Source organism: Chelonia mydas, chromosome 3, assembly GCF_015237465.2.
Source record: "Chelonia mydas isolate rCheMyd1 chromosome 3, rCheMyd1.pri.v2, whole genome shotgun sequence".
NCBI classification, from domain to species: domain Eukaryota; kingdom Metazoa; phylum Chordata; order Testudines; family Cheloniidae; genus Chelonia; species Chelonia mydas.
The window spans coordinates 32,017,761-32,033,273 of NC_057851.1; the positions used below are offsets into that span (position 1 = coordinate 32,017,761).

The 15,513-nt window shown below is 45.0% G+C and overlaps 1 protein-coding gene across 3 annotated transcripts in view; it reads right to left on the reverse strand.

Moving 5' to 3' along the window:
* RNF144A (ring finger protein 144A) overlaps window positions 1-14,017 on the reverse strand; it is a 99,371-nt gene extending 85,354 nt beyond the window's left edge. The window contains exon 1 of one of the 3 annotated variants that reach the window (XM_027821314.3): window positions 13,622-14,017. In XM_027821314.3, the coding sequence (XP_027677115.1) occupies window positions 13,622-13,751 (130 nt within the window). In that variant the 5' untranslated portion in view covers window positions 13,752-14,017. Of the gene's footprint in view, window positions 1-12,920; window positions 13,441-13,500 lie in introns of those variants that run through there. The other 2 variants (XM_043542287.1, XM_043542286.1) reach the window with 2 other exon arrangements.
* Window positions 14,018-15,513: the final 1,496 nt, after the last annotated feature.

The window sequence follows — 15,513 nt, forward strand, 5'->3', positions numbered from 1 at the left end:
GCAGAATATGCAGTTTAACAATCTTAACTCTAAATTAATGATCGTTTGGGTATTTTTGGAGGGTAGAAGATATAGTCAGAGCTTAAATTAGCATGGCGGCCAATTAAGAATGAAGACACAGCATAGGTACTAAGTACTGGTGCTGATCCTGGTACCTCATTCTCTAGGCTATTTGGACAAGGAACTACTGGATGGCAGAACGCCTAGCCTGAAGCAGACTGTGGGAAGCAGAAAAGGAGAATACTTCCAATCACCAAAGCAATTAACTCTTTATTAGCCAATTAAGAAGCGACATTAGTGAGCTCTGAAAACAGTGCCATCCAGTCCTATATAGCCAAAGAAAGGACTGGGACAGGGAACAGCAAAAGGAGGAGACAGAAAAGTAGAGGGAAGTAATCAGAGTTCTGAGGCATCCTGCTCCTCCACCCCATAATCATCGTATCAGATCGTTACAAATGGGGTAATTTTAAATCATTTTTTACCCTGCTCTGCATAGTCTGCTGTTCTACATCTATACCATGATAGCAACCAAAGGCCCCAATTAACCTTGGTCAACCATCGTGCAGAGCACTGGACAGTCCCAGATGAAGAAAAGGTCCCTTTCTTTCTCTCTATCATATGCCCCTGGGAGGGTATGCCTTTTACACATGTGTATAAAGTCCTTGCATCTTAGATAATACAGTATCTGAATTTTTAACTTGCATCAGATGTCCAGCGTTCTTGTTCCTATTCAGACAGATTGCCTTGCAGCCATTCCTTTTGTATTTACAGTATGTGCTTTGCTTATGTGGTATATACCCAGAATAAAAGACATTGCCAAAACACATTGTGTTAGGGGAAAAAAACACTACGTGCCCATCATTCTTTGATTGCTGAGGAATTTGTAATGAAGCTAAGAAAATAGCATAGCTTAGTTAACATTCCCAAGCCTCAAGAATAGCAGATAAAGTATCTTATTGAAATAACCTAATTAAATACTATACGATACCCTTCATCTTTAAACTGTCCAACTCTCCTTGTTTCAATGTCCAGGACTGATGAATGAAAATGCAGTAAAGGGGTGGGGGGAGGGAGAGGGCTTGTTTGTTTGTTTTTGTTGGAGATGCAGCTACTTTAGAGAACATATGGGAACACTACATTTGGAAGAGTTCTCAAGCAACTTAGGAAACATTTTCTGATCTCTACACAGAGTTCCCAACACTGCAGCCATATTAAAATGAAATGACTGGAAGCATATTAATGATTAAAAGGATAGTTAATTCTCCATTTTTGCTTAGAATCCTTAAGTATTCATTGGTGCTACAGCAGCAGATACAGTTACTGTGATCATCTCTTCCACAACTACTTATACATATATACATTGAGCATCCTGATCTTGGTATTCAAGGAAAGTTCCATCTTAAATATACATAAATCAAATAGAAACCACTGTATTTTCTTAACTCATTTATACCCTTTACTGTTTTTAGCAGGAAACAAGCAAAGCCTAGTTCTTAACATCACAAATATACCTTTTGTAAATAAAACATTAAGTTCAAAAGGGGGGCTCACCCACTAATGGGAAATAAGAGCTGGGATATATTTTAGCAGGGGAAACTGAAAGGCAATCTGCAATTTTCTACCATACAAACACTGGGATAGTTTGAGAAGGAAGGTGAAAGTGAGAGAGAAAAGAGTGGATAATTCAAATGGGCCCATAGGGCCAGGTCTTCACTGTTGTGAATCAGGGTAGCTCCACTGAAGTCAACAAAGCAACCTGGAGGAGGATCTTCTCCTTAGTGTTTTCAATTAGGAGAGAGCTGTCCTTCATGGAGGACAGTGGCTTCCACACACATCTCTCTCCCCCCACGATTCTGTTGTCTCCAAGCATATGAGGGGAGAAGTAGCTCTCTCCCATTTCAGTCACCACTCCAAAAACACAGCTACAGCAGAGCTTGGAGGCAGACATCACCTCTGGCACCTCCTTCCGCCCACCCCCCTCCACACACACACTTTTGTTATTCTTTTCTAGCTTTTGAAAGGGTACAAGATGCCTTTCTTTATGTGGCCCTTTTGCATTAGATAAACTTTGGGCCCCAATTTTCCACTTCTTTACACCACATGTGGTCATCCACATTTGTGCAAAGCAGGTGTAAAGCTACTGCTGGTGTGAGTGAGTGGACTATTCCCATTTGCTAGTGGTCTACACACACACTTTGCATTGGTGAAGATGACTACACAATACACAAAACGTAAGGCAGTGGAAACTACAGGCCCATTGTTCCTGGAGCAGTTCGGGACTATATAGTTTTTACCGATGTCCTTGACTTGTATGTGTCAGTAAAGAACTGAGATTAGTGTTTGCTAGTTATGCTACAAAGCCAGTGAGGGGACCACAAAAATTAAAGCTCAAAGGACACTCCCTATCAGAAATCTTTAAATGAGATGTATCTAAGGTACGTACATATATGGCCTCCACCACCCTAGTATCTGAGCACCTCAAACTTTAATGGATTTATACTCACAACCCCTTATAAGATAGGAAAGTGCTATTATCCCCATTTTTACAGATGGAAATTGAGGCAAAGAGAGACTAAATGAGAAGCCCAAGGTCCCAAAGCAAGTCTGTGTCAGAGAAGGGAACTGAATCTGTCTCCCCCAAGTCCTGGGATAGTGTCTTAACCACTGGACCATCCTTCATTTAAAGCTTGGGACTGCAAGTAACTTGACAGAGGTCTACTGAACAGGAGTTTCCTCTAAATGTACCAGTTTTGACCATAAAGAGTGTTTGTTGGACAAAGAACAAGAATTTATTCAGTCACCAAGAGACCTGTTCATACCGAACTCAGCTAAAACACACCCTAACATGTGTCATAAATATTAGTAAGGCTAGGATGACTGGATGCTTCCCATGTTACTGCTACATGACAGGTGTCTCATACATGAACAAATGAAGCAATTCCCTAACATTCAGGAGAGCATCTGGATTTAAATGTTAACTATAGCTGGCTCCATCAGCGATAAGTACAGATGCATATTCTCTTATTACTCCTTTCCTTCCACAAGTCCATTCCACCATCTCATTAATGAATTTTTAAATGTTTGTCCTGCCACGGACAGAATGGCAGTACAAGACAAAACCCTCTCACTCCTCTTTAACAGGACAAGAGTGGAATCATCTGAATCCTGACAGACACACCCAGCCCTCTTCAGCCGGAAGAATGGGTCAGCCCAACATGGGAACTCAAAGGACGAAATAAAAAGAAATTCAGACGAAGAGAGAAAAGCAGAGATCCTGTATGACCCTCCTACTCCTTCACCCTTCCAAACAGCTACCAGTGCCAGCTTTGCCTATCAGGGAAATGGGGCACTGCTATTATTAACATCTGCTGGTTGCACTGTCCCTGATACAACGGTTTGCCTCTTCCTCTTACTGGCTGACAAGAACTGTTGTCTTTGGCTGGGGCAATTCGACACAATGCTGACCAGCCAGGACAAAGCAAAGAAAGCAGCTCTGTCTTGGCTTGGAGGCCAGCACTGTGGCAGCCTGCAAAGAGATTAAGCAAAAACAATACTTTCTGGGTAACAAGAGCCACCCTGGAGAATCCATTTGCTACTAACAACAGTAAGAAGAAATATCAGGAAATAAAATAATGTTTAATAGTAGCTAGCCTAAATCAAAAGACAGGGAACACCAACCAGACGTGTTAAGCTTCATTCAAATCTTTGAGCTTCAACTATTTGAGGAGTTAATGGAAATGTTAAATGACTGGGGAAAATATTTAGCACTAACTGACAATTTGCTAAGAAGATCGCACTCTTTAGACTTACATGTCTTCTAAGGATTTGTCATAGCTTGATTTTAAGTTAAACATTTAACGTGCACTCCAGTTACACTGCATTGCTCCCTATAAAACTAGTCTTCCAACAAGTTTTGAATAGAATGCCATCCTGAAACAAAAGAGAACGACTCAGAAGTGGGTTATTATTGTGCTAAAAGTGTCTTTTCAGAGATGCAAGGAGAGCGCGTAACAAGCAAGAGGAACTAGAATTTTTCTCCTAAAAGACGATTAATTGCTTAGAGAATTTTACTGAAACCTGGAGGGAGGATTCTCAGCCATTTAAACCTGTGCAAGTGGGTGTCACATGCGTGCTCTGGCTTGGTAGAGTCTTACTCTCACTTTGCCCAGGTTTAAATGATTTCACAAGATGCATGGTAGTTGAGAATCAAGTCCATAAAAAGGGAAGAAGAGATGATATCGGTGCCTATACTTAACACTTTTAATGGCAACAAGATAACGAGGAGTGGGATAGCAAAATTATTTGGGCCAGATTTTGGCAGTTCTTGCCCAGGTCAAAAGGAATGCCCATCTCCCTTGAGCACCACAGTGCGAGCACCCAGAAACTTGCTCTCCCCAAGTGGAAAAAGATGGATCCACAGCACTTCCACTAGTACTAGACAGCAAAAGGAGCACGGATGGGTGGAACACTAGTCATGACCCTTCCACACCATTGATTGTACAGGGCAACACATGCCACTCTCTTAAGGGAGAAGAAGTTGTCACATGCCTTCATTAGTGTAATATCTCAGTGCCTTACAACTTTTAATGCATTTATCCTCACAACAGCCCGATGGTCTAGGGAAGTATTATTATCCCCAAATTACAGCTGGGGAAAATGAGGCAGAGAGAGCCTAAGTGATATGCTCAAAGTCACACAGGCAGCCTGTGGCAAAGTACGGAATCAAACCCAGGTGCCTCAAGGGCCAGGCTAATGTCCTACCCAATTGACCACCTTTCCTCTCCTGTGTTTGTCCACCACGCCTCAGTACCCACAGAGGTATTCTCATTCTCTAAGCACCCCAAAGGCAGAATGTTTTCCAGTCACTGCCTAACCATGGCTAGTACAACCATAAATAAGGTTGAGATTCTGTCACAGGTATTTTTAGTAAAAATCAGGGACAGGTCATGAGCAATAAACAAAAATTCATGGAAGCCTGCGACTGGTCCCTGATTTTTACTAAAAATATCGAGGTGGGGGAAAGGAAGACAAACAGAACACAGCCAGAGGCTTGCAGCTGTTCCAGCCCTGCCACTGCTCCTGCAGCAGGGGCTAACCACTGCTGCCCCCTCCCCAGAGGGGCTGACCCAACCCCAGCTGCTGCTTCAGCCCTGGGGCCACTGCTCCAGCAGCCCTGGGGCTAACAGCTGCTCCAGCCCTGCCCCAGAAGAAGTCACAAAGGTCCCAGAAAGTCATGGAATCCATGACCTCCATGACAGAATCGTATCCTTAACCATAACCTAATACTTTGAGTTAGAGTATGGAAGAATGATTGCTTTTGGAATTCCTGGGCATCTTAGGATGAGATATTAACAAATGTTAAGGAGATCAGAGAAGAGGAACAGAACTGGTAAGCAAGTTGGAGAGACTGATTTACAAGGAAAGATTAAGAACAGTTAAATATAGATCACTTGCCCTCCATCTAATTAAACAAGGTACCCAGTATGACATTACTCAAGTTTGTGCTACACCTTCCCTCATCTACACCCATTAAGTCAATGGGGTTATGCAGGTTAAGTCCAGACAAGATTTGGCCCTACATTAGCAATCCAAACAAGTGCAAATGAAATGGGCAGGGAAGTTTACCCAGAATGCTCTGGGTGCGTGACTGGAAATGCATGAATGCTTTAGCATCTTCTTCCTTCGTTGTTACCAAATTAATGTTAAAAAATAATGAAAGAAAAAAAATTAGTATTCAACAGATGCCAGTGTGTGAGACTGAGCAGTGGAAATGACAGGGCCATAGACCGATCATCTTGTTTGTGCAAATGAGCACATAGAGTTTAAAAGAGGGAAATACAACAAACTGAATTCATGAGTAGAGAAAGAACACTAAGCAGAGCCATGTCTCAGATTCAGGGACTAGCCTTCAAGGGAGACAGCTACAAGGAGAATTCTGTGTGGGTCTCAGAAAAAACACTATTACAAATGCCCACATCAGCAAAGGCAAGGAGGGGGTGGAAGGTAAATACTGTACCCTCTATTGTAATATACCTAGGTGGGAAAACAGCCACTTTCTTCTCCTCTGTTATTTTATAAAGTATTTTTGGATCATCGCTCTGACTCGGAATGATACAGTGCTCAGATTAGAGCTTGGTTAACAGTTAAATAATTAGCTTCTTTTTCAACACTCGGAATAGTCACAAAAAGGTGAAAAATAAAAGGAAATTACCATATAATTCTAATTTATTTGAGAAAAGTTTTTTTTCCATTGTTTCTTAAACTGTATGGACTGAATGTAAACACTCTGATGCTGGTAATGACAATTAAAAGTTCAAGCTCGTTAGATAGTTGGATTGCCTCAAGTCATATGGCATTGATTCAGACTTCTGACTAGATGAGTGTAACTCTTAATATCAGGTGGAAGACTTGGAGAAAAACAAAACAAAAATTGCCAGGGCATTGACTCTCTCAGGAAAAGATAGCAGGAAACATAGGATTAAAAGAATTTTAGAAAACAACCCTTTTCCTTTTGGGCCCATAAAAGCCTTATCTGAAGGCATCATGTCTTGAAAAACTAGACTTTAGTACTTCATGGGAATAAGCTATACTGACATAAGCATCCTTATACCTGCAAAACTGAGTTCACACTAAGGGACTGCACTGTGTTAACAGCATCAGTTTCTAAACTGTCATAGTTACAGTGCTATAACATCTGTAGACAAGCCCTAGGATTTATTTGCTAGGTGCAGAGTTTAATTCTCTCTCAGAATATGCAAAGTAATTTATACACCTGGTTGTAGCTGCAAAGCATGTGAGCTGATTCTTGTTCAGCTCCTGTAACTGCCTCTGTGGCAAGGCTCTGGCAACAGGCCTCTCCACTGCATGAAGCAGCAGCCGCACATAAAAAATGCATTAACTGTCTTCACCAGTCATACGTATGGGAGGATGGAGAATTTGGGGAGGATGGAGAATTTGGTCTGACAAAAGCTACATTTAGACACCAGGCAAGACTCAAGACGATATCCCTAACATCAGCACTAGCATAACTTCATCATCACATCTTGGCACTTCTGCTAGTCTCAAAGGACAGCAGACTGCCATAGAGAAATAACATCTGTTTGCACTGTTTGATTCGGTTGTATTGACAGTCTGGAATCAGGGGGCACCCAGAGGATGTGATGCAGGTTGTCCAATAATACTGATTTCATCTGCATCGCTTCATCTGGAGACGACACATTTCCAGGGTAAGCTGTTGAAAAGGATAATGCCATAGAACTCCTTACTCAGGACGATATGGAATGCCATCAGGGAAGGCACTATGGGGCAGGATGGAATTGCTTACAGAGGTGTGCTGCTCACTCCACCAATGTCCACAGCGCATCTAGTGGGAAGGGAGCCAACAGAGGGCCAGTAAAAGTGGGCTACAAGACTACTAATAGGATAATGGAGATTCTGATGGTATTCTCTCTACTGCTCCTCACTACCAACTGGCAGCCCCAGCATGGAGGACAGTGTCTGGTAAACAGCAAAGGCAGAAATCATGAGTGTGGGAGCATCCTAATGTTGTGACAGCTGCTGGGACCCACAGTGGATTTGTGCCAGGCTACATGCTCCCCTGCTTAATTCATCGTCACATACCTCTCCTGCTCAGTGAGTATATAAAGCCATCAGGGGCTTAGGGAAGAGAGAGTAGGCAGTCTTCAGCATACAGACAACACTCTGGTTTTTGTCTCTAACTCAACCAATCCTGTTCATGCAAATGACTTAGTGTCTGTTAGAGACTGAGGTGTGGATGAAGTCTGAGAGCTGAGCTCCACCTAGATCAGATGGTGACAGTCTTCACAGGGTACAGGATACGGACCTTGCTATATGTTATCCATGCCCTTATCACTGCAAGATCAGAGGACTGTGATGTACTCTACCAGGGGTTATTTTTTGAGACCACAGGAACTGAAGCTGTTACTGAATGAGCTGGCTAATTTTCTGAGTGGAGTTTTGTGCTGGCAGCACATAACCCCAGTGCTTCAGGTGTGAATAGGCTGCCAGCAAGTTTCCATAGGAACTCAACATGTTTATTTAACCTTTAAAGACTGAAGTGGTTTGGGATCTAGTAGCCTAAGAGTCTGTTTCCCACCATGTGCAGTACAGCCAGAGCACTGTGGTCAGGGGAAGCACTCAAACTGGAGCTCCCCTCAGTACAGAAGAGAGAGACCTGCACTTCCTTCCCCCTTGGTCTACCAGAGTCCAGATCTGATCATCTTCCAGACACACTGCAAGGCCCCATCTTTTCTTCCTGGCACTTAGGGAGGGGACTCCTGGAGGGAAGTTCCTTTATGCGGTATGTAGAAAACTGGAAGGGAGGAAATAGCTATTTAGTAACTTATGATGGTGTATTTAGTACAGGTTTCTATTGGATACCATAGGAGATGGTCACATTTAACTGCTGCGGTGGGGCCTACGGGACAGCATAATTAAAGACCTCAATGAAAAAGACCTCAATAAAGAAGACTCCCAGCAAGTGACTATCCCTCACATATCATGGATCTCATTTTCCAGTAACAAGATGGAAGTGATGTCACAGAAGGGATGCGGCAATTACTGCTACCTCTCTAGAGCCCAGGACCATGCTGGTCCTCGGATGCCTTCCTCTCTTTATGGCTACTCATTATTTTATTTCTCTCACTACCTCTCTCTTTTCCTTCCTGATTTCCCAGCGGATCGCAATATTTGGAGTCAGGAAGGAATTTTCCTCCAGAGCAGATTGGAAGAGGCCCTGGAGGTTTTACGCCTTCCTCTGTAGCATGAGGCACAGGTCACTTGCTGGAGGATTCTCTGCTCCTTGAAGTCTTTAAACCATGATTTGAGGACTTCAGTAGCTCAGACATAGGTGAGAGGTTTATCGCAGGAGTGGGTGGGTGAGATTCTGTGGCCTACATTGTGCAGGAGGTCAGACTAGATGATCATAATGGTCCCTTCTGACCTTAATATCTATGAACTCTGGTGTGATTAGAAAGTTCACTACCTGCAAACACTTAAAGGGGCTAGCTGAAAGTCTGCATTCTGAAAACATTCTCTGACTGCTCCAGCATTCATAGACAGTGTATGTTGAAGGGTTGTGGCATAGCTAACATGAATTCATGTAAATGGCTTCTAGAAACAGGAAACCATTCCCATTACTGGTGCAATGTGAACGCAGTATGGCTACCATGTATCCAACAGCTGTACCAAGATCATAGCTTTTAAGGCTAGTGTAAGGGACCGTTATGATCATCTAGACTGTCCTCCTTCAGAAAGGATCTCACCAGCTCAAAGGGAGATGAACACCACACCACTGACTCACTTCTGCACAGCCAGTTAGAGACACAGCCTGTTTATAAAAACAGCAATTGACAATAGGCCAAGTACTATACAGTAGAATTATTAAACCACTGACACTGAGTAAGTGTTGTGCTAGGTTATAATTGGTTTGTGCAATTTGAGAGTTATAAAAGGAAACTGAAAACAATGTGGTCAAGAAACCACACACATACACACACTATTAATACTGCAGCCTAATTTTCATGATGGTAAGAAATATAACAGCTGATGGAACACATTTAGGCCCTAAATCTGCAATCAGATCGATGAGGATGAAAGGATCTGCCTGGGGGGTTCCATTTGTAGGATCAGGGTTAGTTTTTGCAATGGATCAGCACTGAGAAGTCCAACAGGAGAAGGCCTCTCCCAGTCCAAGAAAGGTCTGTGGGCCTTTTCTAGATAACACTAGATACACTAGCACCATTCTTACCACCATACGTTTTGTGCAGCCAAAACTGATGCTTAAGTCAACAGTATAAGGCTGAGAGTTTAGTTGGGGGATAGATGTCAAATCTTGTCAGAAGTGTTCATAATGTAATACAACCACAGAATCCGATACAGGAAAAGATTTTAGAACAAGTAGTAGTAACAGCCAGCTAGATATTTGTCATTTTCAAAATGGTTCCCTTACAATATATGCTTTGTATATTTTAAGCTTAAAAGTTGACATAATTAACAGTATTAATAGGGTGCCTCATACCCAAAAGTCTATGGGTACCTAGCATAATATAAAACACAGAGACCATCTAGCCCAATAACTACCAGTGTTGGTGTGGGAAAAAATAATCTACTACCAAACTGTCCAAACACAAAGAAAACACCTTTTATTAGCTTAAAATCAAAGTTTATCGGCCTCACATTCATTGTGGCAGTATCTACAACTAATCTACAATCTGGAAGTCATGTGTGTGTATTTTATATATATAAATATATATACAAATAAAGAGAGACACACACACATGTACACACGTGGTATGTTTTGTTATTGTAAATATATTCATTGTGACCTGTACTTTGGACCAGTAAATATGTCAAATTACACATTAATGTTGGCATAATAGAATACAAAGATACAGACGTAAGAAAGATTACTTCCAGGACAGTGGTAAAACTAACGGTGAAATAAAGCATGCACCAGACATATACTTCTGGCCTAATTTTTTTCCCATTGAAATCAGCAGCAAAACTCATTGTCCTCAAAGAAAGAAAGATTTGTCCCTTTCTTTATCTCATCTCCAAAGCACTACTGCTAGCCAGTCTGGAAGGAGGAGTTTTGATCGTCTGGAATGGTACACAGATTGCACAAGAATATAATGAGACATAATTCTGGACAAAATATATTTCTGTCTGAAAAATGTATTTCAAGTAACACCTACATTTACCACAAGAAAAAAAAGCTTTCCCCACCCCTTATTTTTGGTTTGTTTACTTTAGGTAAATAATAACACTTCAAATATAGTCAATTTCATAGATCCACTAAATGCACTGTCAGTTAGTTGATCAAATTCTCCCTTGCTGTAAAAATATCGGAGCAGAAAAACCCTTACAACATTTTCTTTCAAAGGCATTTCTAAAAATCCAAAATATACTATTTAAAGGAAGGTCTATGAACCAGAACTTTTACAGGTCAGTCAATTTAAAAAATATTCAATGACAATATTCCTCTAAATGACACTTTTGATATTTTTAATAGCACTCTTCATACACAGGATCACAAAGTACTTGACAAAAAAGATTAGAGAGAGATTTCAAGAAAACCTGTAAATTCAGCGGGAAACACTTCCAGATTAGACACCACAAGTAAACAACAAATGAAGCCAAAATCATTTCACCATGTACACAAACCAAAAATCAATCCATCATACATAAATTATCATTGTAAAGCTCAAACAATTTGTTTCACAAAAGAAAGAGACTGATCATCTAGGAATATGGTGGAAATTTAAATGGCTAATCTGTTTTCATCCCTCATCAATATCCCTCCTCAGTTCAATGTTCCATAGGCAAGTTCTACATACAGTGATATAGTGCCTGCCTTTTTCAAAGGAATTTGAGGGTGCTAAGCCTTTCAGAAAAAGCAGGCTAGTTACGATCTGGTTACTTCTTATTCCTGTGTTGATAAGATTAAGGACAGTATCACTTTTGTACCAGTGGGGGGAAAAATTCAGAAACTGCTTTTTTTCACTTTTATAACCCAAAACCAGCCAAACTCCCCCTCCCCCCCGCCCCCAAAATGTTGGCTAAAAAGAAACTGCTGTCCATATCTCAGGAGGATTCATGCTTTTTAAGCCCCCATGAGAGACTTGTTCCAATCAATATTCAGTAATAGGTGGCTCTCCTTACTTCAAGATACAGAACTATTCTGAAATGGTTTAGTTATCTCTAAGCATCATATCACAGAAGATAAATAAGTGTTAATAAGTACGGAGTATGATCAGGGTTTTTTTAGTTACAGTTCCTGTAAATAGCCTCTGTGAGCCATACCATCTGTAGCAATGTTTCCTCATTTATTATATCTTTCATAATAGCTGTTATAGTTTGGTAATGCCTCTAGAATAGAACAGCCTTTGCCAGAGGTTCTTTAAACTGAAATAATACCATTTCTGGCAAAGAAAAAGTCAACACACCTTCATAGTTCTTTGAGACTTGTTGTACAAAAGGAGAATATTACAACAGAAAGATCTCATTAACAGAAACATTTATGTTTAATTACTCGTAAAAAAGACCCCAAACCAGTGACAGGAGATCATACTTGTACCGCGGGTGTGTAGACTTAAATAGAGCCCTTTATGTAAGTGGATTTGAAACACCCTATGGTGACCTACAACATTAAATAACTGTGTCCTAGGTGCCAGCCAGCACAGAAAGAACACATAGTTGAACAGCCATGGACAAAAGGGGTCCAGAGTAGCACTGCACAATACACGAGGCAGCCTCATTTCTTCCTTCCCCCACCCAACCTACAACCAGCTCTCCCTAATGCAATCACTAACTGCCCTTGGTGGCACAGGATGGGTTTCCTGCAAGCCCTTTCATAAGGCTTTGTTTAAAACATGGACACCAAGAATAGCAGATGATCCTAAGCAGCAGCAGAGTTCACAGTGAGTGGAGCTGTCATGGCTTGGATTAGAGAGCCAGGACTGGAGTGTACATGGAGCCTGCCAGTTTTTTGTTCCCTTGAGGACGTGGCCACACAGACACACAGGAACTCTCTTCTTTCCACCATAATTTGAGACTCTCTGACCATTCTGGGGTTGTTAAGCCTGGGAACCGGCTCCCTACAAGAAATCTGCACCCCCCACTACCAGCAGCACAAAGGCACATTACGTTGTTCATACGATCACAACCCACCTGCACTAGACACAGGTGGAGAAGGCTGGGGGCAGCAAAATAAAACCTTCCTGGATAACAGAAAGCTGGACACAGCACAAAGGGATCAGAGGGGTGGAGGGGTCACCACCCAGCCCCCTACCCACACAAAAAAAATGACCCTAGCCCCCCCACCCTCCAGACAGCCACCCTCCCCCCCACACACACACACTTCACAACTCCAGGCAGGGCCAAGGGTTGGCGGCTCTTGCCTTTTTTTCCTGCAGAAAACCTGTCGATTGAAAGGATTAACCCGAGAGAGAGTCTCGCTGCTTCTTCCTCGCTAAGAAGCCGGGTGGAAATGGGATAGCAAAGTACCAGAGGCGGCAGCGCCCGCCAGGCTGCATCTTCCTCCTGCGGCGGGACTTGTGCAAACCCCAGCCCCCGCCCCACACCTGCCTGCTTCTGGGGCCAGAGATGCAGGGGGGGAGGGGGCTGGACCAAAAGGACCCCGGGCAGTCGCAGCAATTCAGTGGAGTCACAAGAAGAGTGGGCGCCAGGGCCGCTGGGACAGGCGGCGGCGGCAATGGTGAAGTCACACACACACACACACACACACACACACAATGCACTCTCGCCTCTCGACGGCGCGATTGCAGCTGGGGCGCGAAACAGCCCGAGGACGCCGCGGCTCCCTGCAAGGCATTCACCGCGGGCGTGGAGGAAAAGAGGGCAGGAGAGACCCAGATCCGCCACGGACCCTCTGGGTGCTGGGCCCCGACACCCACACAGTGGCCTAACCTACAACCCCACCTGGGGCGGCGCTAGAGCGCTGACATCCCCGTAACGCACCCCGCGTGGCTGGGTCCGAGGGGCCACCGGCCGAAGTACCAGCGCCAAGTTCGTGCCCCCTGCCCGCCTTCGGAGCGATCGAGGGATGCGCAGGATGCTGCTGCCCGCCAGTCCCCCTTACCCGTCTGCCGCTGCAGCCTCGGCGGGGAAGGAGAGATGCTGCTGTCGCCTCCGTGCCTGCGCCGGCTGCCTCCCCAAAGCGGGCGCCGCCTGCGCCCTGCGCGGCTCCTGCGGCCGCTGGCATGGACCATGCACCGCACGCTTAGCGGCCTGGGCAGGGCGGCGGCCGCGCTCCGGGCATGGCTCCGCGCCCAGTCCCCTGCCCCGCGAGCCGCGCAGCCAAGTGTGCACCGCTCGGGGCTTTCCAGGTGGGGGTAGGAGGGGGTGGAGACGGAGGCGGGAGGGAGCCGCTAATCTAAGCACAAAGGCGCCATTAAGCTTCAGCGGTTTTGCCGCCGCGGACTGGCTGCCTGGAAGCGGCCGCTGGGTTTCCAGCGCGCGCACGCGGGCGCCCTCTGCCGACCCCACGCTCCCACTACAACTAGCGGGCTGCAGCCTCCCCTGCAGCCCCCGCAGGGCTCCCTCCTGTGGAGGCAGCCGCGGGGTTCGTTTAGAGCAGGGGTGGGCAAACTTTTTGGCCCGAGGGCCACATCGGGGTTGCGAGACTGGATGGCGGGCCAGATAGGGAAGGCTGTGCCTCCCCAAACAGCCTCGCCTCCGCCCCCTCCCACTTCCCGCCCCCTGACTGCCCCCCTCAGAACCCCAGACCCATCCAACCCCCCTGCTCCTTGCCTCCTGACCCCCGGGACCCCCCCTGCTCCTAACTGCCCCCCCAGGACCTTACCCCCTATCCAACCCACTGTCCCCTGATCGTCCCGACCCCTATCGACACCCCCACTCCCTGCCAGGCCCCCCGGGACTCCCATGCCTATCCAACCCCCCGTTCCTCCTCCCTGACCGACCCCGCCGAACCTCCGCCCCATCCAACCGCTCCCTGTCCCCTGACTGTCCCCCGGGACTCCCACGCCTATGAAACCGTCCCCAAACCTCCACCCCATCCAACCGCTCCCTGTCCCCTGACTGTCCCCCGGGACTCCCACGCCTATGAAACTGTCCCCAAACCTCCGCCCCATCCAACCACTCCCTGTCCCCTGACTGTCCCCCGGGACTCCCACGCCTATTAAACCGTCCCCGAACCTCCACCCCATCCCACCGCTCCCTGTCCCCTGACTGTTTGGAAAGTACCTCCTCATCAATTATTGGGAGTGGACTACATCCACCCTGATCAAATTGGCCCTGTCAACACTGGTTCTCCACTTGTGAGGTAACTCCCTTCTCTTCATGCGTCAGTATAATAATGCCTGCATCTGTAATTTTCACTCCATCCACCTGAAGAAGTGGTTTTTTTACCCAGGAAAGCTTATACCCAAATACATCTGTTAGTCTTTAAGGTGCCACCGGACTCCTTGTAGTTTGGAAAGTGTTTCCCTTTTGCCAGCAAGGCTGGCGCTGTGTGAGGCATACCCTGTCTCCCACTTTTAAAACTGCCCTGATTCAAAGAGGCCTAAGTTGCCATTCCCTGTGTATCTGAACAGTGGTGCTGGAACTAGGGGTGCTGCTGGCTTGGAGTGGTAATAACAAACACCAAATACATGGTTTCCGTTATCAGCACCCCCACTATAAAAATTATTCCAGCACTCTTGTATCTGAATGCTTGGTTCCTGCACCATTTTCTCTCTTGCTGGTTCATCAAATCATTCAGCAGCGGAACAGAGACTATTAGAATTAGAAAAACAGATGCAGGATAAGAACTAGATTTGCCTGCTAGAGAAGCAGGAAGAAACGTTTATTGAGGAGCCTTGATGACTTTAACAAAAGCCAGTTTCTCTCTCTCTGCACAAGCCAGAAGAAAAAGACTTCAAGAGAGGAACAGTGGCAGGAGCAGATAATCATAGACATTAGAAATGGGAAATATTCTATTAAATCAACTAGACTACATCCCTGCCACTGGGA